Here is a 22,954-nt window from a genome sequence, read left to right as displayed (position 1 = left end):
CTTGCATATTACGTTCACATTTTCAAGCTGTCCCAAAGCAGACATAAGCAAATACAGCAGCCAATTTGCACACAGCAACATCTCTCAAACAGCAAATTAATGAGTTACAAGGTTCTTTTTCTTCATGGTTGTTAGCCAGAACACCAGGGAAACAAACACAGAAAATGCTACTGATGCGCACAATATAAGAGCATAAGAAATAGGAACAGAAATAGGCCATACGGCCCCTCGAGCCTGCTCCGCCATTCAATAAGATCATGGCTGATCTGATCATGGACTCAGCTCCACTTGCCAGCCCACTCCCCAAAATCCCTTATCGTTTAAGAAGCTGTCTATTTCTCTCCAAGTCCTTATAATTATTCTGAAAATACATTGGGTGAAATGCAAAATAAAGAAAATTACCAATGGTGGAGGTAGACACTTTCCATTCGGTGTACTGATTGGAGCACCAGGTTCACATGATCCCAGGTAGGCTTCCGCACACACTGTGCCCCTGGGATCCGTGGGCCATTATGCTGCTCTCTAGTACATAGCGTAAGAGAGCAAGTTTACAAAGGGGGGCCCCCCATCAGGCAAGTTCGTATTCTATTCAGATGCCGGCGGCATACTATGTAGGTATGCTGCCCACTGCAAAATCTGCCCTGTTAACTTGTCTGTTCTCCCCACTGATCACTGACGTTTAATTTTTGTTTCACATTTCCAACATCAGCAGTTTCTTTACTTGGAGGAATTTCTTGCTCTTCCTCATATGATGTTAATAGGAATTTTTATATAACTATCTGAACAGGCAGAAGCATGGTTTAACAACTCACCCGAAAGACAGCACCCCCAATAATGCAGTACTCGTGTTATTGGTTGTGATGATTTCAAGTAAACGGCAATTTTCGCAAAAGAATATTAGAACTACTGATATCTTCTGCTCACCTTGTTCAACAACACTCAAGTGAATGTCACTAGGAAACCAAGCGATGTCAGGTGCAATTGATACACTACAACCGTAAGTTCCATTGTCTTTAAAGTTCATATTTGTTATAATAATAGAAGCATCGTTCCTGTTGACATTACCATCCCAAATAACGCGGTCTTGAAATCGAGTTCCAGGTGCGGGAAAAGCGTTTCCAAATAAGTAAGTGAAAATCTGTCACAGATTAAAGAAATAAATGAAAACCACATTTTAAAACATGCATTATTAATCTATTATCTTGTCAAAGAAACCTCAATGACCAATAGTTTTCATTTTTATATAGAATTTTCAAGAAAGGATTATACTGCAAAGTTAACCAGGTAGCAAAATTGGATTGTCACCATTTAATGCTAGGATCTTGGCAAAAAGAGCAAACAGTGGAAACTGTACAAATGCATAAAAAAGCTCTCACTTCAATGAGAATGACAGACCAAATGTCCACGCATTTGTCCAATAAGTTTAACCAATAACACAGGTGGTGTCAGGAGGTTATTTAAGGATGTTAGCTCCCAATTCGTCACACTTCCAGGTCACATAGTAAATTACAGGATGACTGCTCCACGTGATAGAATACATAATGTACATGGAAATGACAGTGTAGTAACTGGTCTACACAAACAATAATGAAAAGCGCTAAGAGCCAGGAAACTGCTCTCATTACATGTGCGGAGAAGTGAGGGTCAAAGAAAGTGAATAATCATGTCAAAAAATCCACCAATTTTCCCCACCATCAATGTACTTCTGCAGTATGCAGAGGTGACAATAGAAAAAAAAGACAATGTGAATATAAACTTTGGCTATTAAATTTGGGAGACGAGCAGTTCCCTCCCCCCAAAAATTAGCATTAAGTATTTCAGCGATAAAACACAAATTTAAGCCTTGCTTTAAAGTCAATGCACGAGCTGACCAATGGCTTACTGAGTTTAGTCAGTGAATATCATCAAAGGCAGCTCCTTGAATCGAGGAAGACTTGCTTCCAAGCCAAAAAGTTCACAGGTGTTTCAAACAAGGACCTAATATTCCAGGTCCAGAACTACATGTTGAAGGGTGGAAGATGCCTATACGTGGATTTTTTTTAACGTGAGTGGCCGTTGCACACCAGCCACTACACGGGCTTGAGAGAGCTAGGTCTTGATCGAGTGGCAAGGATTAACCAAGACGACTGGAGACCAGCTCTGCTGCACGGACCTAGTACGCACACATATCTCAGTGTGGGCTGACCTGTGCTGCCCCTGGGCGCTCGCCTCTTCTGGGCCCTGAACTCACGCCTCTCCTGGGCCCCGATCCTGTTGCTCCACGATCTCTCGCAGCTCCTGCTGTACCTGCCCATGCTCCAATCAGCGACCCGGTTTTTGGTGACATCCAATCCAGTCGCCCTCCTGCTCCAGTACGTGCTGCTCCCTGGAATGGTATGCCGCCACGCGACTCCTTCCGCTCCCCAACCTGCTCCAATGGTGCTCGCAGGCCGGGGGCTGCGCAGACAGCTGGGCCAGGTCGCCATGCTGCACCATTTGCTCCCCGACCTGATCCGTGAATAGATAAGCGAGACAACCCCATATTTGAACCGCGGTTTGTTAATGATCTCAGTCCAAGCAGTAGCTAGGGTGCTACTTTTACTTTCAGCGCCCCTAGGTTGGCGGAAGGGGAAAGAGAATGGCTAGGATTTCCAGTGTTGATAACTACCAGCAACTGCTGATGGGAGTGCACATGGATATCTGCAAGTTCAGGACTAGACTCAGCTGCTATGCTCAATGAGGTCAAATAGCCTGCCACTAGACAAGATATGAGAGCAATGGGCAACTGTGGAACCATACCATTAGTGTGCAAAATTAAACCACATGGTATTGGGGCGAATGTACTGACGCGGATAGAGAACTGGTTGGCAGACAGGAAGCAAAGAGTAAGAATAAACAGGTCCTTTTCAGAATGGCAGGCAGTGATTAGTGGGGTACTGCAAGGTTCAGTGCTGGGACCCCAGCTATTTACAATATACATTAATGATTTAGACGAAGGAATTGAATGTAATATCTCCAAGTTTGTAGATGACATTAAGCTGGGTGGCAGTGTGAGCTGTGAAGAGGATGCCAAGAGGCTGCAGGATGACTTGGACAGGTTAAGTGAGTATGCAAATACATGGCAGATGTGGTATAATGTCGATAAATGTGAGGTCATGCACTTTGGTGGTAAAAACAGGAAGGCAGATTATCTGAATGGTGACAGATTAGTAAAAGGGGAGGTGCAATAAGACCTGGGTGTCATGGTACATGAGTCGCTGAAAGTTGGCATACAGGTGCAGCAGGCAGTGAAGGTGGCAAATGGCATGTTGACCTTCATAGCGAGAGGATTTGAGTATAGGAGCAGGGAGGTCTTACGACAGTTGGACAGGGCCTTGGTGAGGTCACACCTTGAATATTGTGTACAGTTTTGGTCTCCTAATCGGAGGAAGGACGTTCTTGCTATTGAGGGAGTGCAGCGAAGGTTCACCAGACTGATTCCTGGGATGACGGGACTGACACATGAAGAAAGACTGGATCGACAAGGTTATATTCACTGGAATTTAGAAAAATAAGGGGATTGCAAAGAAACATAAAATTCTGATGGGATTGGACAAGTTAAATGCAGGAAGAATGTTCCCGATGTTGGGGAAGTCCAGAAACAGGGGTCACAGCCTAAGGATAAGGGATAAGCCATTTAGGACCGAGATGAGGAAAAACTTCTTCACTCAGAGTTGTAAGTATGTGGCATTCTCTACCACAGAAGGTTGTTGAGGCCAGTTCGTTAAGATATATTCAAAAGGGAGTTAGATGTGGCCCTTATGGCTAAAGAGATCAAGGGGTATGGAGAGAAAGCAGGAATGGGGTACTGAAGTGCATGATCAGCTATGATCAAATTGAATGGTGGTGCAGGCTCGAAGGGCCGAATGGCCTACTCCGGCACCTATTTTCCATGTTTCTATGTTTACCCCACTATGGTTCAATGCCTTAAAAAAAAAGGAAAAGAAGGGATTCCATAAGCATAGTCAAAGGAGATACATTATTTTCTCCACCACCAAACAGGTGCAGAGTATCACAAACCCAAAGAATAACAGAACTACGAACCTAGCAGAGAAATATAAAAAATAGGTGCAGGAGTAGGTCATTCGGCCCGTCGAGCCTGCACCACCATTCAAATAAGATCATGGCTGATCATCCACCTCAGTACCCCTTTCCTGCTTTCTCTCCATACCCCTTGATCCCTTTAGCCGTAAGGGCCATATCTAAAACCCTCTTGAATATATCCAATGAACTGGCATCAACAACTCTCTGCGGTAGAGAATTCCACAGGTTAACAACTCTCTGAGTGAAGAAGTTTCTCCTCATCTCAGTCCTAAATGGCTGACCCCTTATCCTAAGACTGTGTCCCCTGGTTCCCCATCATCGGGAACATTCTTCCCGCATCTAACCTGTCCAGTCCCGTCAGAATCTTATACGTTTCTATGAGATCCCCTCTCGTCCTTCTAAACTCCAGTGAATAAAGGCCCAGTTGATACAGTCTCTCCTCATATGACAGTCCAGCCATCCCTGGAATCAGCCTGGTGAACCTTCGCTGCACTCCCTCAATAGCAAGAACGTCCTTCCTCAGATTAGGAGACCAAAACTGAACACAATATTCCAGGTGAGGCCTCAGCAAGGCCCTGTACAACTGCAGCAAGACCTCCCTGCTCTTATACTCAAATCCCCGCGCTATGAAGGCCAATATACCATTTGCCGCCTTCACCGCCTGCTGTACCTGTATGCCAACTTTCAATGACTGATGAACCATGACACCCAGGTCTCGTTGCAGCTCCCCCTTTCCTAATCTGCCACCATTCAGATAATATTCTGCCTTTATGTTTTTGCCCACAAAGTGGATAACCTCACATTTATCCACATTATACTGCATCTGCCATGCATTTGCCCATTCACCTAACCTGTCCAAGTCACCCTGCAGCCTTTTAGCTTCCTCCTCACAGCTCACACCACCACCCAATTTAGTGTCATCCGCAAACTTGGAGATATTACAGTCAATTCCTTCATCTAAATCATTAATGTATATTGTAAATAGCTGAGGTCCCAGCACTGAGCCCAGCGGCACTCCACTAGTCATTGCCTGCCATTCTGAAAAGGACCCGTTTATCCCGACTCTTTGCTTCCTGTCTGCCAACCAGTTCTCTATCCACGTCAGTACATTACCCTCAATACCATGTGCTTTCATTTTGCACACGAATCTTGTGTGGAACCTTGTCAAAAGCCTTTTGAAAGCCCAAATACACCACATCCACTGGTTCTCCCTTGCCCACTCTACGAGTTACATCCTCAAAAAATTCTAGAAGATTTGTCAAGCATGATTTCCCGTTCATAAATCCATGCTGACTTGGACAGATCCTGTCACTGCTTTCCAAATGCGTTGCTATTTCATCTTTAATAATTGATTCCATCATTTTCCCCACTACTGATGTCAGGCTAACCGGTCTATAATTACCCGTTTCTGTCTCCCTCCCTTTTTAAAAAGTGGTGTTACATTAGCTACCCTCCAGTCCATAGGAACTGATCCAGAATCGATAGACTGTTGGAAAATGATCACCAATGCATCCACTATCTCTAGGGCCTCTTCCTTAAGTACTCTGGGATGCAGACTATCAGGCCCCAGCGATTTATCGGCCTTCAATTCCATCAATTTCCCGAACACAATTTCCCGCTTTATAAGGATATCCTTCAGTTCCTCCTTCTCACTAGACCCTCGGTCCCCTAGTATTCCCAGAAGGTTATTTGTGTCTTCCTTCGTGAAAACAGAACCAAAGTATTTGTTTAACTGGTCCGCCATTTCTTTGTTCCCCATTATGAATTCACTTTAATCTGACTGCAAGGGACCGAACGTTTGTTTTCACAAATCTTTTTCTCTTCACATATCTATAGAAGCTTTTGCAGTCAGTTTTTATGTTCCCAGCAAGCTGCTTCATCTTGTACTCTATTTTCCCCCTCCTAATTAAACCCTTTGTCCTCCTCTGCTGTATTATAAAATTCTCCCAATCCTCAGGTTTGCTGCTTTTTCTGGCCAATTTATATGCCTCTTCCTTGGATTTAACACTATCCTTAATTTCCCTTGTTAGCCACGGTTGAGCCACCTTCCCCTTTTTATTTTTATTCAATATAGGGATGTACAATTGTTGAAGTTCATCCATGTGATCTTTAAATATGTTTGCCACTGTCTATCCACCGTCAATCCTTTAAGTATCACTCGCCAGTCTATTCTCGCCAATTCACGTCTCATACCATCAAAGTTACCCTTCCCCAAGTTCAGGACCCTAGTCTCTGAATTAACTGTGTCACTCTCCATCTTAATAAAGAATTCTACCATATTATGGTCACTCTTCCCCATGGGGCCTTGCACAACAAGATTGTTAATTAGTCCTTTCTCATTACACATCACCCAGTCTAGGATGGCCAGCTCCATAGTTGGTTCCTCGACATATTGGTTCAACCCCTCCCCAACAGCACTAGCAAGCACTCCCCCTAGGACATTGGTTCCAGTCCTGCCCGGGTGCAGACCGTCCGGTTTGTACTGGTCCCATCTCCCCCACAACCGGTTCCAATGTCCCAGGAATTTGAATCCTCCCTTCTGCACCACTCCTCAAGCCACGTATTCATCTGAGATATCCTGCGATTCCTACTCTGACGAGCACGTGGCACTGGTAGCAATCCTGAGATTACTACTTTTGAGGTCCTACTTTTTGACAATTGACTGGAGAGTAATGAGTGAGCTCTTGTACATGCCAGAGATTAACTCAACAGCCTATTGTTAGCAGAAACAGAAAAGCTCCTCAAACACATCAGGGCTAATTATCAGTGGGGCAAGCCAGGAAAATTCCTACCAATACCTTGTAACAAGACAGAACAGAACAATTGACAGTAGGCTATAAACCAATTCATGATCCCATTGAAATCAACAAGATCTTTATACATTAGTGTACGTCGGAGTCTCAAGCCTCCTTACAGGAAACCTTGCCAATCTTCCCTTCTCTCAACTCACTCAGGAAGAGACCTTGGGATCAAAATTGCCCCTCTCAGAAAGGCCAATTAGTGCCTTGAGGACACTAAAGGGTTTTCGCCCGAACACGGCAGCCGGAGCAACCCCCAACCACCCCCCCGGAATTGCCACCTGGGCTACGCTGGCGAAAAGTGGTTTGCTGTAACCCCGTGATTAGCACACGCACAGCCTCGACACCCCTTATCGACTCACGGGGCGAGAAGCTGTGGTGGTTGGGGCACTCCAACTGCCCTTAAAGGGGAGGTGGCAGTGCTGAGGCCACCATCTTTTTTCTGTCTTTTCAGTCAGCCAGACAATGGCATCCGGCTGCCAACATGCAGACCCATACCCCCTTTGGGTGCCAGGCCACTGGCCTAGCTGACACCCTCCCTGGTAGTCCAGAGTTCGCAGTGGCCTCCTCTTTAAAGGGGGAGGGATGTTGTGACATGTCCCGCCCCATGAATGCCCGGTTACCATCCCACAAATTTTTGGCCTCCAAGAGGCCAATTCCACACCGGTGGCAGCACATCCCATCCCAGCGCTAAACTATCATTTAATTTGAAGTGACCGTCCCAAACCCAGCACAGGGCAATTTCGACCCCCTAAATCGGTCAACTCTCCAATCTCAGATATGGTGATCCAATCAGCAATCCAAAGCCTCCTATCCAGGCAAGATCACCCAGGGGTATTCAACATTTAGGAAGGATAGACAGAAAGGAAAAGGAGGCAGGGTGGCATTGCTGAATAGAGAGGAAATTAATGCAATAGTAAGAAAGGACATTAGCTTGGGTGATGTGGAATCGGTATGGGTGGAACTACGGAATACCAAGGGGCAGAAAACGCTAGTGGGAGTGGTGTACAGACCACCAAACAATAGTAGTGAGGTTGGGGACAGCATCAAACAAGAAATTAGGGATGCATGCAATAAGGGTACAGCAGTTATCACGGGTGACTTTAATCTACATATCGATTGGTAACCAAACTGGTAGCAATGCGTGGAGGAGGATTTCCTGGAGTGTATTAGGGATGGTTTTCTAGACCAATATGCCGAGGAACCAACGAGGGAGCTGGCCATCCTAGACTGGGTGATGTGTAATGAGAAAGGACTAATTAGCAATCTTGTTGTGCGAGGCCCCTTGGGGAAGAGTGACCATAATATGGTAGAATTCTTTATTAAGATGCAGAGTGACACAGTTAATTCAGAAACTAGGGTCCTGAACTTAAAGAAAGGTAACTTTGATGGTTTGAGGCGTGAATTGGCTAGAATAGATTGGCAAATGATAGTTAAAGGGTTGACAGTGGATAGGCAATGGCAAACATTTAAAGATCACACAGATGAACTTCAGCAATTGTACATCCCTGTCTGGAGTAAAAATAAAACAGGGAAGGTGGCTCAACCGTGGCTAACAAGGGAAATTAAGGATAGTATTAAATCCAAGGAAGAGGCATATAAATTGGCCAGAAAAAGCAGCAAACCTGAGGACTGGGAGAATTGTGTAATACAGCAGAGGAGGACAAAGGGTTTAATTAGGAGGGGGAAAATAGAGTACAAGAAGAAGCAGCTTGCTGGTAACATAAAAACTGACTGCAAAAGCTTCTATAGATATGTGAAGAGAAAAAGATTAGTGAAGATAAATGTAGGTCCCTTGCAGTCGGATTCAGGTGAATTTATAATGGGGAACAAAGAAATGGCAGACCAATTGAACAAACCCTTTGGTTCTGTCTTCACAAAGGAAGACACAAATAACCTTCCGGAAGTACTAGGGGACCAAGGGTCTAGTGAGGAGGAGGAACTGAAGGATATCCTTATTAGGTGGGAAATTGTGTTGAGGAAATTGATGGGATTGAAGGCCGATAAATCGCCGCGGCCTGATAGTCTGCATTCCAGAGTACTTAAGGAAGTGGCCCAAGAAATAGTGGATGCATTGGTGATCATTTTCCAACAGTCTATCAACTCTGGGCCAGTTCCTATGGACTGGAGGGTAGCTAACGGACCACTTTTTAAAAAGGGGAGCGAGAAAGCGGGTAATTATAGACCGATTAGCCTGACATCAGTAGTGGGGAAAATGTTGGAATCAATTATTAAGGATGAAATAGCAGCGCATTTGGAAAGCAGTGACAGGATCTGTCCAAGTCAACATGGATTTATGAAGGGGAAATCATGCTTGACAAATCTTCTGGAATTTTTTGAGGATGTAACGAGTAGAGTGGACATGGGAGAACCAGTGGATGCGGTGTGTTTGGACTTTCAAAAGGCTTTTGACAAGGTCCCACACAAGAGATTGGTGTGCAAAATCAAAGCACATGGTATTGGGGGTAATGTACTGACGTGGATAGAGAACTGGTTGGTCGACAGCAAGCAGAGAGTCGGGATAAACGGGTCCTTTTCAGAATGGCAGGCAGTGACTAGTGGAGTGCCACAGGGCTCAGTGCTGGGACCCCAACTATTTACAATATGCATCAATGATTTAGATGAAGGAATTGAGTGTAATATCTCCAAGTTTGCAGATGATACTAAACTGGGTGGCGGTGTGAGCTGTGAAGGGGACGCTAAGAGGCTGCAGGGTGACTTGGACAGGTTAGGTGAGTGGGCAAATGCATAGCAAATGCAGTATAATGTGGATAAATGTGAGGTTATCCACTTTGTGGGCAAAAACGCGAAGACAGAATTATTATCTGAATGGCGGCAGATTAGGAAAAGGGGAGGTGCAACGGGACCTGGGTGTCATGGTTTATCAGTCACAAAGTTGGCATACAGGTATCTCGGGTGGTGAAGGCGGCAAATGGTATGTTGGCCTTCATAGCTCGGGGATTTGAGTATAGGAGCAGGGAGGTCTCACTGCAGTTGCACAGGGCCTTGGTAAGGCCTCACTGGAATATTGCGTTCAGTTTTGGTCTTCTAATCTGAGCAAGGACTTTCTTGCTATTGAGGGAGTGCAGCGAAGGTTCACCAGACTGATTCCCAGGATGGCTGGATTGACATATGAGGAGAGACTGGATCAACTGGGCCTTCATACATTGGAGTTTAGAAGGGGATCTCATAGAAACATATCAGATTCTGACGGGACGGGACAAGTTAGATGCAGGTAGAATGTCCCTGATGTTAGCTAAGTCCAAAATCATGGGACACAGTCTTAGGATAAGGGGTCGGCCATTTAGGACTGAGATGAGGAGAAACTTCTTCGCTCAGAGAGTTGTTAATCTGTGGAATTCCCAGCTGCAGAGGTGTTGATGCCAGTTCATTGGATATATTCAAGAAGGAGTTAGATATGGCCCTTACGGGTAAGGGGCTCAAGGGGTATTGAGAGAAAGCAGGAAAGGGGTACTGAGGGAATGATCAGCCATGATCGTATTGAATGGTGGTGCAGGCTCAAGGGTCGAATGGCCTACTCCTGCACCTATTTTCTATGTTTTTCTGTTTCTATCATGGGCCTGAAGGCTGCTCAACTGAAATCTACAAAGCCCAGATGCTCAACCCAAACCTCTCCTGTTGAAACTCTTTCACAGCATTGGCATGAATGTCCTCCCAAACAGCGTTTAGACATTTTCAATCACAGTAATGCATTTAAAAAAAGGGTACGTCCCATGCTCTGTTCATTCTATCCCTATTCAACATGGAGCACAAGATCCTGGTTGCAATTAAACCTGGTCTGTCCTCACTGACCAAATAGGCTTCATAAAGGGGCTGCCACTCAAGGGAAAACTTCAAACAACTATTATACAGGAGCAAGAGTAGGTCAGTCAGTCCCTCAAGCCTGTTCCATCATTCAATTAGATCATGATTGATCTGGATCTTAAACTCCATCTACCTGTCTTGGTTCTTTAACCCCCAATATACTTGTACAACAAAAATCTAGCAATCTCAGTTTTGAAATTTTCAATTGATCGAGCCCTAACAGCTTTTTGGGAGTGCTCCAGATTTCCATTTCTCTTTGTGTGAAGTGCTTCCTGGCCTAGCTCTAATTTTAATATTCACCATAACGATGCAGAGTTAGTGATGCACAAACAACTGCAAAACCATACCAATATGCTGGTCACACCCCTTGATACCCAGTGAAGTAGCCAAATGTTGGTGATTCAGCAAATCAGCCTGATAATCCAACAATACATTGTTTCCAGCTTGGCAAGTTTTTGACTATGGGCCACTTGTGACTTTTTTTTGCAAATTTGATCTAGCCCACCTAAATAACAGTAACATTGGAATTTAGTCCCAATAATTTTAAACATTAGAATTCAGACTAGATCTGAGTGTATCAAGATATCCCTTCAAGTAATGTATACTTTTTCAAGTACCAATATTTCCCTATGAAATCACCAAGTTTTAAAAAATACAAAAATAATGGAATTGAGTAGAGAAGGAGTAAGTTAAAATGTTAACAGTCCGAACCCATTGTAATAACAGGCTCAAATACTCACCTTCAGATTTGTCCCATCAGTTTCTGGCTTGAAAGTCCAGTCTATTAATATTGAATCGCGGATAATTTCTTTAGATTTGAATGTACACGACAATCTGACATCTGTCCCATTTTCAACGATCATTTTTGATTTAGTATAAATTTCAATGCCAGACACAGTACTGACTGCTGAAAGAAAAATGGACAAAATACATCAAATCTATAGAATGAGACTAAACAAAAACTACAAAGCTTTTGAAAGATACTCCAAAACTAGAGTAAATTCTCAGCAGCAAAATACTTAGCTCTTATATTTTCACGTACTATTTTAATCATTACCGTATACTTTAAAAATCCCCACCCTGACATCCATGAATAAGAGAATGGCTAATTGGCACTTAGCTAGTGTTTCCATTTCTTAAAATGAACTATACACACACACCATCCTAGACTGCTACAAAAATAAAACAAAGACCTATCATTTATCCTCATTCCCAAACTTTTTTTCAAAATGGTTAAACATTATGAGAAGAGGCATTGTGTGTAGAATGGTCGATGTGGATCATTATGAAGTTGCACTAAAGTGATACCATGAATGATGTCAGTGAACTGCAACTTCACAAGAGCAGAGTGAGGCCCTTGTTACACAGTGCTAATCCTGAGGTAGGTGTACCTGAAATGCCTTTATTACATTTAGAATATATATCCCATTCAGACATTTAGGCTCGAATTGCAATCAGTCCTCCTACTTCCTCCCACAAATCTACAGTTGCATTACAGTTTTAAGTTGGCAGTATTCAAAATATTTAATGCACACCGTCACACTATAGTTTCCTTTTTCTGGTTTAAATAAGAGACATGGCTGGAAATGGCAATCACAGAGTTTAACACACAATGAATCAATATTCACACTTGAGAAGCAGTGCTGGCGTACACTTTGTGCTCAGTTACACTTACAGACAGACTGACTAGAATTACATAACATAATAAATAAGAACGGCTATACGGCCCCTCGAGCCTGCTCCGCCATTCAATAAGATCATGGCTGATCTGATCATGGACTCAGCTCCACTTCCCCGCCCGCTCCCCATAACCCCATATCCCCATATCGTTTAAGAAACTCTCGATTTCTGTCTTAAATTTATTCAATGTCCAGCATTCACAGCTCTCTGCGGCAGCGAATTCCACAGATTTACAACCCTCAGAAGAAATTTCTCCTCATATCTGTTTTAAATGGGCAGCCCCTTATTCTAAGATCATGCCCTCTAACTCTAGTCTTCCCCATCAGTGGAAACATCCTTTGCATCCACCTGGTCAAGCCCCCTCATAATCTTATACATTTCGATAAGATCACCTCTCATTCTTTTGAAATCCAATGAGTATAGGTCCAACCTACTCAACCTTTCCTCATAAGTCAAACCCCTCATCCCCAGAATCAACCTAGTGAACCTTCTCTGAACTGCCTCCAAAGCAAGTATATCCTTTCGTAAATATGGAAAACAAAATTGCACGCAGTATTCCAGGTGTGGCCTCACCAATACCTTATATAGCTGTAGCAAGATTTCCCTGCTTTTATACTCCATTCCCTTTGCAATAAAGGCCGTCCATTTACTGTACCTGCATACTATCCTTTTGTGTTTCATGCACAAGTACTCCCAGGTCCCGCTGTACTGAGGCACTTTGCAATCTTTGTCTATTTAAATAATAACTTGCTCTTTGATTTTTTTCTGCCAAAGTGCATGACCTCACACTTTCCAACATTATACTCAATCTGCCAAATTTTTGCCCACTCACTAAGCCCATGTCTTTTTGCAGATTTTTTTGTGTCCTCCTCACACATTGCTTTTCCTCTCATCTTTGTCAGCAAACTTGGCTACGTTACACTCAGTCCCTTCTTCCAAGTCGTTAATATAGATTGTAATCAAGTCTTCCTCGATTTCAAGGGACTGCCTATGATGATGGTAATATAGATTGTAGATAGTTGGGGTCCCAGCACTGATCTCCGTGGCACCCCACTAGTTACTGATTGCCAACCCAAGAATGAACCATTTATCCCGACTCTCTATTTTCTGTTAGTTAGCCGATCCTCTATCCATGCTAATATATTATCCCCATCCTTGTGAACTTTTATCTTGTGCAGTAACCTTTTATGTGGCACCTTGTCAAATGCCTTCTGGAAGTCCAAATACACCACATCCACTGGTTCCCCTTTATCCACCCTCAAAGAACTCCAGAAAATTTGTCAAACATGACTACCCCTTCATAAATCCATGCTGACTCTGCTGCCTGACCCAATTTTGCTTTTCCAAATGTCCTGCTACTGCTTCTTTAATAATCACAGGATGAGGCACAAATATAAAACAAGCAATTGTATTAAGCTTTCCTGTTGAGTACCTTTTCTCACTGTGCTTTACCTTATCTGGATTTGTTTCAATTCCCTTCTCTATCATTGTATATCTAGTGTGCTTAGGGAGCAATTGAAGATTATTATTGTAGTGGTTGTCAAACTGTGGGATATGGCAAAGGCTGAAAAGGGAAAAAAAAAAATCACATTTGCCATGGGATTTGATCAACTTCCAATCAATTTAAAAATAGCAATCACCAGCTACACTCTCCTACTGTGCCAACTCTCAGTCCTATTTAATCAAAATGTTGGTGCATCCAGCACAGCAATACCCACAGCACACCTCTTCAAATACCACCACCACAAGTATCCGTAAAGTGCCTTTAACATAGTAAAATGTCCCAAAGCGCTTCAGAGGAGTGTTATAAAACAAAATTTGACATTGGCCCACATCTGGAGAAATTAGGACAAATTACCAAAAGCTTGGTCAAAGAGGTAGGTTTTAAGGAGGGTCATAAAGGAGCAAAGAGAGATAGCGAGGTGGAGGGGTTCATGGAGGGCATTCCAGAGCTTAGGATCTAGGCAGCTGAAGGCACGGTCACCAATGGTGGCGCAATTAAAATCAGGGATGTTCATCGGCCCAGAATTGAAAGAGTGCTGATATCTCGGTAAGCTTATATGGCTGAGGGAGATTACAGAGATAGGGAGCGGCGAGACCATGGAGGGATTTGAAAACTAGGGAAATTTTAAAATCGAAGCATTGCTTAACCGGGAACCAATATAGGTCAGTGAGCACAGGGGTGATGGGTGAACAGGATTTGGTGCAAGCTAGGACACGAGCACAAGAGTTTTGGAAAACCTCAAACTAATGGAGGGTAGAATGTGGGAGGCTGGACAGGAGTGTATTGGAATAGTGAAGTCGAGAGATAACAAAGTAATGGACGAGGGTTTCAACATCAGATGAGCTGAGGCAGCTTGCATTCTGCGTAAATTAAAAGGTTTTCATACATCTTCACTTCAATGGGATATTTCCTCAGATAGAGAATAATCTGAAGATTGATAGAAAAAGATGTACATATGGGCAAGATGCATGCATGAAAACAGGCAATCAAAAATATTCCAATGCAAAATTTCTCTACTGCATTTCAATAAGTCACATTATAGCACTCGTTCAGCATTACTAAAGAATACTCAGCAGTACTTGAAGCAAATTAGAATGCACAAACATGTCTATACATGGAGGGGGTTAAGAAAGAGTTCCCTTTCTCAGCTCATACTTGAACTTTTACTGTAAAGATTTACTAGCATCCTTATCTCGAGAAGCTGCATGAATGACATGTTTATTGCATCATTGCTGGTGATATGCCAGGGTCATTGGAGGGAGAAGTGTGCAGCAGTATACCACTGCAGGGAGCAACCTGTGCTGCTGCAGGAGGGCGATGGCTGCAAAGCCAGGTTGCTGATTGCAGTGTGGGTAAACACAGCAGGAGGGGCGAAGGAGCGACAAGAGTTTCTCGAGGGACATGACCGGGGTGCACGAGAGGCAAGGGCCCAGTGGCAGCAGGGGCCAGCCCACACTGAAGAGTGCGCACTAGGTCCATGCAGCAGAGCAGGTCTCCAGTCATCTTGGGTAATCCTTGCCACTGGACCAAGACCTAGCTCTGTCAAGCCAGTGTGGTGGCTGGTGTGCAACAGCCACCACACGTTAAAACAATCCACGCACAGGCATCTTCCACCCTTCAAGATGTAGTTCGGGATCTGGAATATTAGGTCCTTCATTGAAACATCTGTGAACTCATCCCTTTTTGTCATGGAAGCAAGTCATCCTCGCTTCGAGGGATTGCCTATGATGAGTGATATGCAACAGGTATGAGAATTTTTTGGTGGGGTGCAGTTCAATAAAGTTTGAGTGCACCTCAGTTACAGCAACCTCTGGGCTCAGGAGTTGCCAAATTTCCTGAGTTAGTCCGCTTTTCTCAGAGCAAATTACAAATAGTAAGTGGAGCTCATTCCAGAATTAAAGTAGCTCCCCCCATTGGCTCAATGATGCATGCATTTCCTTTTATTTAATGTATCACCTGGCTACAAAATTGCTTTAAAAATAGAAGATTTGGCTACCACAAATAAATGTAGTTATTGTACCACATAAATAAAGGAGCATTTAAAAGTCACTTTTATTACCATGTCTTGCCATTCTCACTAGGATGTAGTGACACACAAAACCAGTTGTGCAGTTTGCCAATTTATTTTAGGGGAAAAAAACAAAGCTACTTCTTCCTATCTCTCCCCTCCTGATCCTTCTCTAATATTTCTTGGGTCCTTGGATTTTTCCTTCCCTCTCGAGACACCATTAATGATAGTTTCCTTAGAGCAACTAGGGATAAATACATTCTCGATCTGGACAAATGGGTACGATTTAAAGCCATTCTCAAACAGAATGAAGCCATGCATATCCCAATGGTTAAAAGGGCAGACTGCAAAACAAAATCATTAAGGTTGACACGGGATGCATAGGCAAATTTGATTGAAACAGATGCCATTCTCCATTGTGAGCATTTAACTCTCAAGAACAGAGAAAAGTATCACATGCCTGTTTTTGTCTCCCTTAATTGCATATTAGCCAAGAGATCACTGAAAAGAAGATAGTGTGTAATTGTGGCAGTAATAGCAAAAGCTTTCTTTTTAAAGCTATGTCAGAAGTCAAAACACCATAAAAGGACTATATAGGGCCACTAAAGGATACTGTAGGGCAAATTCAAACTGATTAGCAGGTTGTGGTAGAGCTACTAAATTACAATTTTGAATCAGTCCATGTCTATACTCGTGTCGATGATGCTTATGTTCCAGATCAGGGGTGCTCAGTATTGAATAGCATTATTAAAATAGATAGTACAGATAAAGTATCCGAAATCTGGAAACCTTGGGACCAAGGCTGTTCCGGATTTCGAACGTCTTTCCAACATCCCGAATCCAGAAATGCCTGGGCTGAGATAGGGAGGGAGGTAGGGCCAGCGGCAGAGCAGGGACCAAGATAGGTGGGGGGCGGGGTGTCAGTGTCGGCACGGAGCAGGTCGGCGCGGAGCAGGGACCGAGGTAGGTGGGGGCCGAGGTAGGTGTTGGGGGGGGGGGGGGGGGGGGGGGCTAGGCAAGGAAAAACCTGCACTGAAGACCTGCATAAAAGATAAGTTAAAGTTTTTATTTTAAAATTCTTTTTCCGTGGTTAATTCGGTTTTTAAATAAGTGTCCGGATTCCGGAACATTTTCTGGATTCCGGGCAACCCCACCACGGATCAGCCCAGTGTCCCGATTCTGGAACATTCCCAATTTCAGAACACAAGATGCTCAACCTGTAATGTCATCTTGGATAGATTAGGAACACTCAAAATTGATAAGACTCCAGGTCCAGATAATATCCATCCAAGACTGATTAAAGAAATGGGACAGGTGCTCGATGAGCCCTTTACCCATATCTTCAATAGAGTCAGGGATAGTTCCCCTAGAATAGACGCTTGCTCATGTAGTTCCTATTTTCAAAATATTCTGACAAATCAGAGCCAAGGAATTATAGGCATATCAGCCTGACACTCATTATTTGAAAGATGCTAAAGAGGATATAGGGATATGGGAACATAGGAACAGAAGTAGACCATTCATGCCCTTGAGCCGGTTCCGCCATTCAGTGAGATCATGGATGATCTGCGAGCCAACTCCATATACCACCTTTGGCCCATATCCTTCAATACTTTCGTTAACAAAATGCTACCAATCTCCAATTTAAAATTAATTCATCTGGCATCAATTGCTGTTTGCGTAACCCTTTGGGTATAGAAGTGTTTCCTAATTTCACTCCTGAAAGATCTGGCTCTAATTTTTTAGACTATCCCCCCTAGTCCTAGAAGGCCCAACCAGCGGAAGTAGTTTCTCTCTATCGACTCTATCTGATCCCCTTAATATTTGAAAACTTCAATCAGATCACCCCCTTAACCTTCTAAATTCTAGAGAATACAACCCTAATTTGTGTAATCGCTCCTCATAACTTAACCCTTGAAGTCCAGGTATCATTCTGGTAAACCAGGTGATTGCTGGTGAGTATTGCTCTTTTTTTCTAAACTTGGGCATTGGTTTAAATTAAGAGCAGTGATAATAGATTTAAAAAATAAACATAGATAATTTACATTTCAAAACTTGAAAACCTAATTAGTTCAATAAAATACAAGAGATGGCAGGGCGGGCGATGTGTTGCAGCTGTAGCATGTGGGAGCTGGTGGACAACAGTGTGATCCACGGCGACCACATCTGCAGCAAGTCTTGGCTGCTCAAGGAACATCGGCTCAGAGTTGATGAGCTGGAGTCCGAGTTTCAGACACTGCAATACATCAGGGAGGGGGAGAGTTACTTGGATTATGCGTTCCAGGAAGCAGTCATATCCCTTAGGTTAAATAATTCAAATTTGGTCCGTGGTCAGGGACAGGAGGGTGTGACTATGAGTGAGGAATTTATGGGGATCCAGAAGGTAGCATTGGAGGAGCCTCAGCTCCTTGCACTTGTCCAACAGGTACGAAGTTCTTACTCCACATGTGGTTGAGAGCAGGGACTGCAGGGAGGATGAGCAAACTGACCACAGCACCGTGGTAGAGGGCCATTCAAGTTGGGGGAGTAAAAAGAAATGTAGTGGTCGGGTCAGTATAGTTAAAGGGTAGATACTGTACTCTGCAGCCGAGAGCGTGAAGCCCAAAGACTGTGTTGCCTGCCAGGATTAAGGACATCTCCTCGGGATTGGAGAGGAACATGTGAAGTGGGAGGGGAAAGATCCAGTTGTCGTGGTCCATGTAGGTGCCAATGATATACGTAGGACAAAGAAAGAGGTTCTGCTGAGGGATTATGAGCAGCTAGGGGCCAAATTAAAAAGCAGAACCACAAAGTAGAATTTATTATTTGTTTTTATATTTCGTGCTAGTTTACTATCATAATCTATCTTCCCTCTTACTTTTTTTTAAATTCGCTCTTCGCCGGCTTTTAAAAGTTTCCCAATCCTCTGGCCTCCCACTAGTCTTGGCCACTTTGTAGGCCCTTGTTTTCAATTTGACACCATCCCTTATTTCTTGAGTTAGCCATGGATGGTTATTCCTTCTCTTAGTCTTTCCTTTTCATTGGAATATATTTCTGTTGAGTTATGAAATATCTCCTTAAATGTTTGCCACTACTCATCAACCATCCCAATACTTGTGTCTATTTTCCCAATCCACTTTAGCCAAGTCTGCCTTCATACCTTTGTAGTCTCCTTTATTTAAGCTTAGTACATTGGTTTGAGATCCAACTTTCTCACCCTCAACTAAATTTGAAATTCAACCATGCTATGGTCACTCATTCCTAGAGGATTCTTTACTAGGAGATAGTTTATTAATCCTGTTTCATTACACAGTTCCAGATCTAAGATAGCCTGCTCCCTGGTTGGTTCCGCAACGTACTGTTCAAGGAAACTGCCCCGGATACACTGAACTCTTCCTCTCGGCTACCCTGGCCAATTTGCATTGTCCAATAAGATTAAAATCGTCCCATGATTATTGCTGTTCCTTTTTTTCAAGTCTCCATTATTTCTTGATTTATACTCCATCTAACAGTGCAGCTACTGTTAGGGGGCCTACAGACTGCAGCCACCAGCGACTTTTTCCCCTTATTATTCCTCATCTCCACCCAAACAGATTCAACATCTTGATCTGCTGAGCCAATATTATTTCTCACTAATGCACTGATCTCATCCTTTATTAACAAAGCTACCTCACCTCCTTTTCCTTTCTGTCTGTCCTTCCGAATTGTCAAATACCCCTGAATATTTAGTACCCAGCCTGGGTCACCTTGCAACCACGTCTCTGTAATGGCTATCAGATCATAACCATTTGTGCCATCAACTCATCTATTTTGGTGTGAATGCATTCAAATAAAGAGCTTTAAAAAAAAATTTTAAACCATTTTTTCCTGCTTTGACCCCACTTTCTGATAGTTTAGAAACATAGAAAATAGGTGCAGGAGTAGGCCATTCAGCCCTTCTAGCCTGCACCGCCATTCAATGAGTTCATGGCTGAACATGCAACTTCAGTACCCCATTCCTGCTTTCTCACCATACCCCTTGATCCCCCTAGTAGTAAGGACTTCATCTAACTGATTTTTGAATACATTTAGTGAATTGGCTTCAACAACTTTCTGTGGTAGAGAATTCCGCAGGTTCACCACTCTCTGGGTGAAGAAATGCCTCCTCATCTCGGTCCTAAATGGCTTACCCCTTATCCTTAGACTGTGTCCCCTGGTTCTGGACTTCCCCAACATTGGGAACATTCTTCCTGCATCTAACCTGTCTAACCCCGTCAGAATCTTAAACGTTTCTATGAGGTCCCCTCTCATTTTTCTGAACTCCAGTGAATACAAGCCCAGTTGATCCAGTCTTTCTTGATGGGTCAGTCCCGCCATCCCGGGAATCAGTCTGGTGAATCTTCGCTGCACTCCCTCAATAGCAAGAATGTCCTTCCTCAAGTTAGGAGACCAAAACTGTACACAATACTCCAGGTGTGGCCTCACCAAGGCCCTGTACAACTGTAGCAACACCTCCTTGCCCCTGTACTCAAATCCCCTTGCTATGAAGGCCAACATGCCATTTGCTTTCTTAACCGCCTGCTGTACCTGCATGCCAACCTTCAATGACTGATGTACCATGACACCCAGGTCTCTTTGCACCTCCCCTTTTCCTAATCTGTCACCATTCAGATAATAGTCTGTCTCTCTGTTTTTACCACCAAAGTGGATAACCTCACATTTATCCACATTATACTTCATCTGCCATGCATTTGCCCACTCACCTAACCTATCCAAATCGCTCTGCAGCCTCATAGCATCCTCCTCGCAGCTCACACTGCCACCCAACTTAGTGTCATCCGCAAATTTGGAGATACTACATTTAATCCCCTCGTCTAAATCATTAATGTACAGTGTAAACAGCTGGGGCCCCGGCACAGAACCTTGCGGTACCCCACTAGTCACTGCCTGCCATTCTGAAAAGTACCCATTTACTCCTACTCTTTGCTTCCTGTCTGACAACCAGTTCTCAATCCATGTCAGCACATTACCCCCAATCCCATGTGCTTTAACTTTGCACATTAATCTCTTGTGTGGGACCTTGTCGAAAGCCTTCTGAAAGTCCAAATATACCACATCAACTGGTTCTCCCTTATCCACTCTACTGGAAACATCCTCAAAAAATTCCAGAAGATTTGTCAAGCATGATTTCCCTTTCACAAATCCATGCTGACTTGGACCTATCATATCACCTTTTTCCAAATGCACTGCTATGACATCCTTAATAATTGATTCCATCATTTTACCCACTACCGATGTCAGACTGACCGGTCTATAATTCCCTGTTATCTCTCTCCCTCCTTTTTTAAAAAGTGGGGTTACATTGGCAACCCTCCACTCGATAGGAACTGATCCCGAGTCAATGGAATGTTGGAAAATGACTGTCAATGCATCCACTATTTCCAAGGCCACCTCCTTAAGTACTCTGGGATGCAGTCCATCAGACCCTGGGGATTTATTGGGCTTCAATCCCATCAATTTCCCCAACACAATTTCCCGACTAATAAGGATTTCCCTCAGTTCGTCCTCCTTACTAGACCCTCCGACCCCTTTTATATCCGGAAGGTTGTTTGTGTCCTCCTTAGTGAATACCGAACCAAAGTACTTGTTCAATTGGTCCGCCATTTCTTTGTTCCCCGTTATGACTTCCCCTGATTCTGACTGCAGGGGACCTACGTTTGTCTTTACCAACCTTTTTCTCTTTACATATCTATAGAAACTTTTGCAATCCGTCTTAATGTTCCCTGCAAGCTTCTTCTCGTACTCTATTTTCCCTGCCCTAATCAAACCCTTTGTCCTCCTCTGCTGAGTTCTAAATTTCTCCCAGTCCCCGGGTTCGCTGCGATTTCTGGCCAATTTGTATGCCACTTCCTTGGCTTTAATACTGTCCCTGATTTCCCTTGATAGCCATGGTTGAGCCACCTTCCCTTTTTTATTTTTACGCCAGACAGGAATGTACAATTGTTGTAGTTCATCCATGCGGTCTCTAAATGTCTGCCATTGCCCAATGTCAACCCCTTCAGTATCATTCGCCAATCTATCCTAGCCAATTCACGTCTCATATCTTCAAAGTTAGCCTTCTTTAAGTTCTGGACCATGGTCTCTGAATTAACTGTTTCATTCTCCATCCTAATGCAGAATTCCACCATATTATGGTCACTCTTCCCCAAGGGGCTTCGCACAACGAGATTGCTAATTAATCCTCTCTCATTACACAACACCCAGTCTAAGATGGCCACCCCCTCGTTGGTTCCTCGACATATTGGTCTAAAAAACCATCCCTTATGCACTCCAGGAAATCCTCCTCCACCGTATTTGCTTCCAGTTTGGTTAGCCCAATCTATGTGCATATTAAAGTCACCCATTATAACTGCTGCACCTTTATTGCACGCACCCCTAATTTCATGTTTGATGCCCTCCCCAACATCACTACTACTGTTTGGAGGTCTGTACACAACTCCCACTAACTTTTTTTGCCCTTTGGTGTTCTGCAGCTCTACCCATATAGATTCCACATCATCCAAGCTAATGTCCTTCCGAACTATTGCCTTAATTTCCTCCTTAACCAGCAATGCTACCCCACCTCCTTTTCCTTTTATTCTATCCTTCCTGAATGTTGAATACCCCTGGATGTTGAGTTCCCAGCCCTGATCATCCTGGAGCCACGTCTCCGTAATCCCAATCACATCATATTTGTTAACATCTATTTGCACAGTTAATTAATCCATCTTTTATGCTTATACATTCTGTCCCTTCAAGTCACACTCTGGTTTTCATTTCCTGCAGTGTTACCCTGCTCTATTGTCTTCTTAGTCTTTGACTTTTTAAATTTCTGCTCACCTGAACCCTGCCCCCCACTATTTTGTAATCTCTCCCTATTTAAATAATAATTTGCTTTTTTATTTTTCCTACCAAAGTGGATAACCTCACATTTTCCCACATTATACTCCATTTGCCAAATCTTTACCCACTTACTTAGCCTATGGCCCCAAGTTTCGTCCCGCGGCGAAAACGACGCACCTCCGAGCTGGGCGCCTGTTTTTCGCGCCGAAAACTGCGCTTAAAAAAAAAAACCTCCCA

General features: G+C 43.6%; 1 protein-coding gene across 13 annotated transcripts in view; it reads right to left on the bottom strand.

Moving 5' to 3' along the window:
- LOC139276106 (myelin protein zero-like protein 1) overlaps positions 1-22,954 on the bottom strand; it is a 125,548-nt gene that overhangs the window by 42,527 nt on the left and 60,067 nt on the right. For 12 of the 13 annotated variants that reach the window (XR_011595813.1, XM_070893600.1, XM_070893599.1 and 9 more), the window contains 2 exons: positions 11,426-11,592; positions 925-1,138 (listed from right to left, as the gene is read on the bottom strand). Coding sequence is in view for 12 of the 13 variants with exons in the window: in XM_070893600.1 (XP_070749701.1) it covers positions 925-1,138; positions 11,426-11,592 (381 nt within the window). In the remaining variant the exon portion in view is untranslated. The remainder of the gene's footprint in view (positions 1-924; positions 1,139-11,425; positions 11,593-22,954) is intronic. The other variant, XM_070893602.1, reaches the window with a different exon arrangement.

This window comes from Pristiophorus japonicus, chromosome 11 (genome assembly GCF_044704955.1).
Source record: "Pristiophorus japonicus isolate sPriJap1 chromosome 11, sPriJap1.hap1, whole genome shotgun sequence".
NCBI classification, from domain to species: domain Eukaryota; kingdom Metazoa; phylum Chordata; class Chondrichthyes; family Pristiophoridae; genus Pristiophorus; species Pristiophorus japonicus.
The sequence above is the reverse complement of the archived record's forward strand: the minus strand, read 5'-3'. Positions and strand labels throughout refer to the sequence as shown.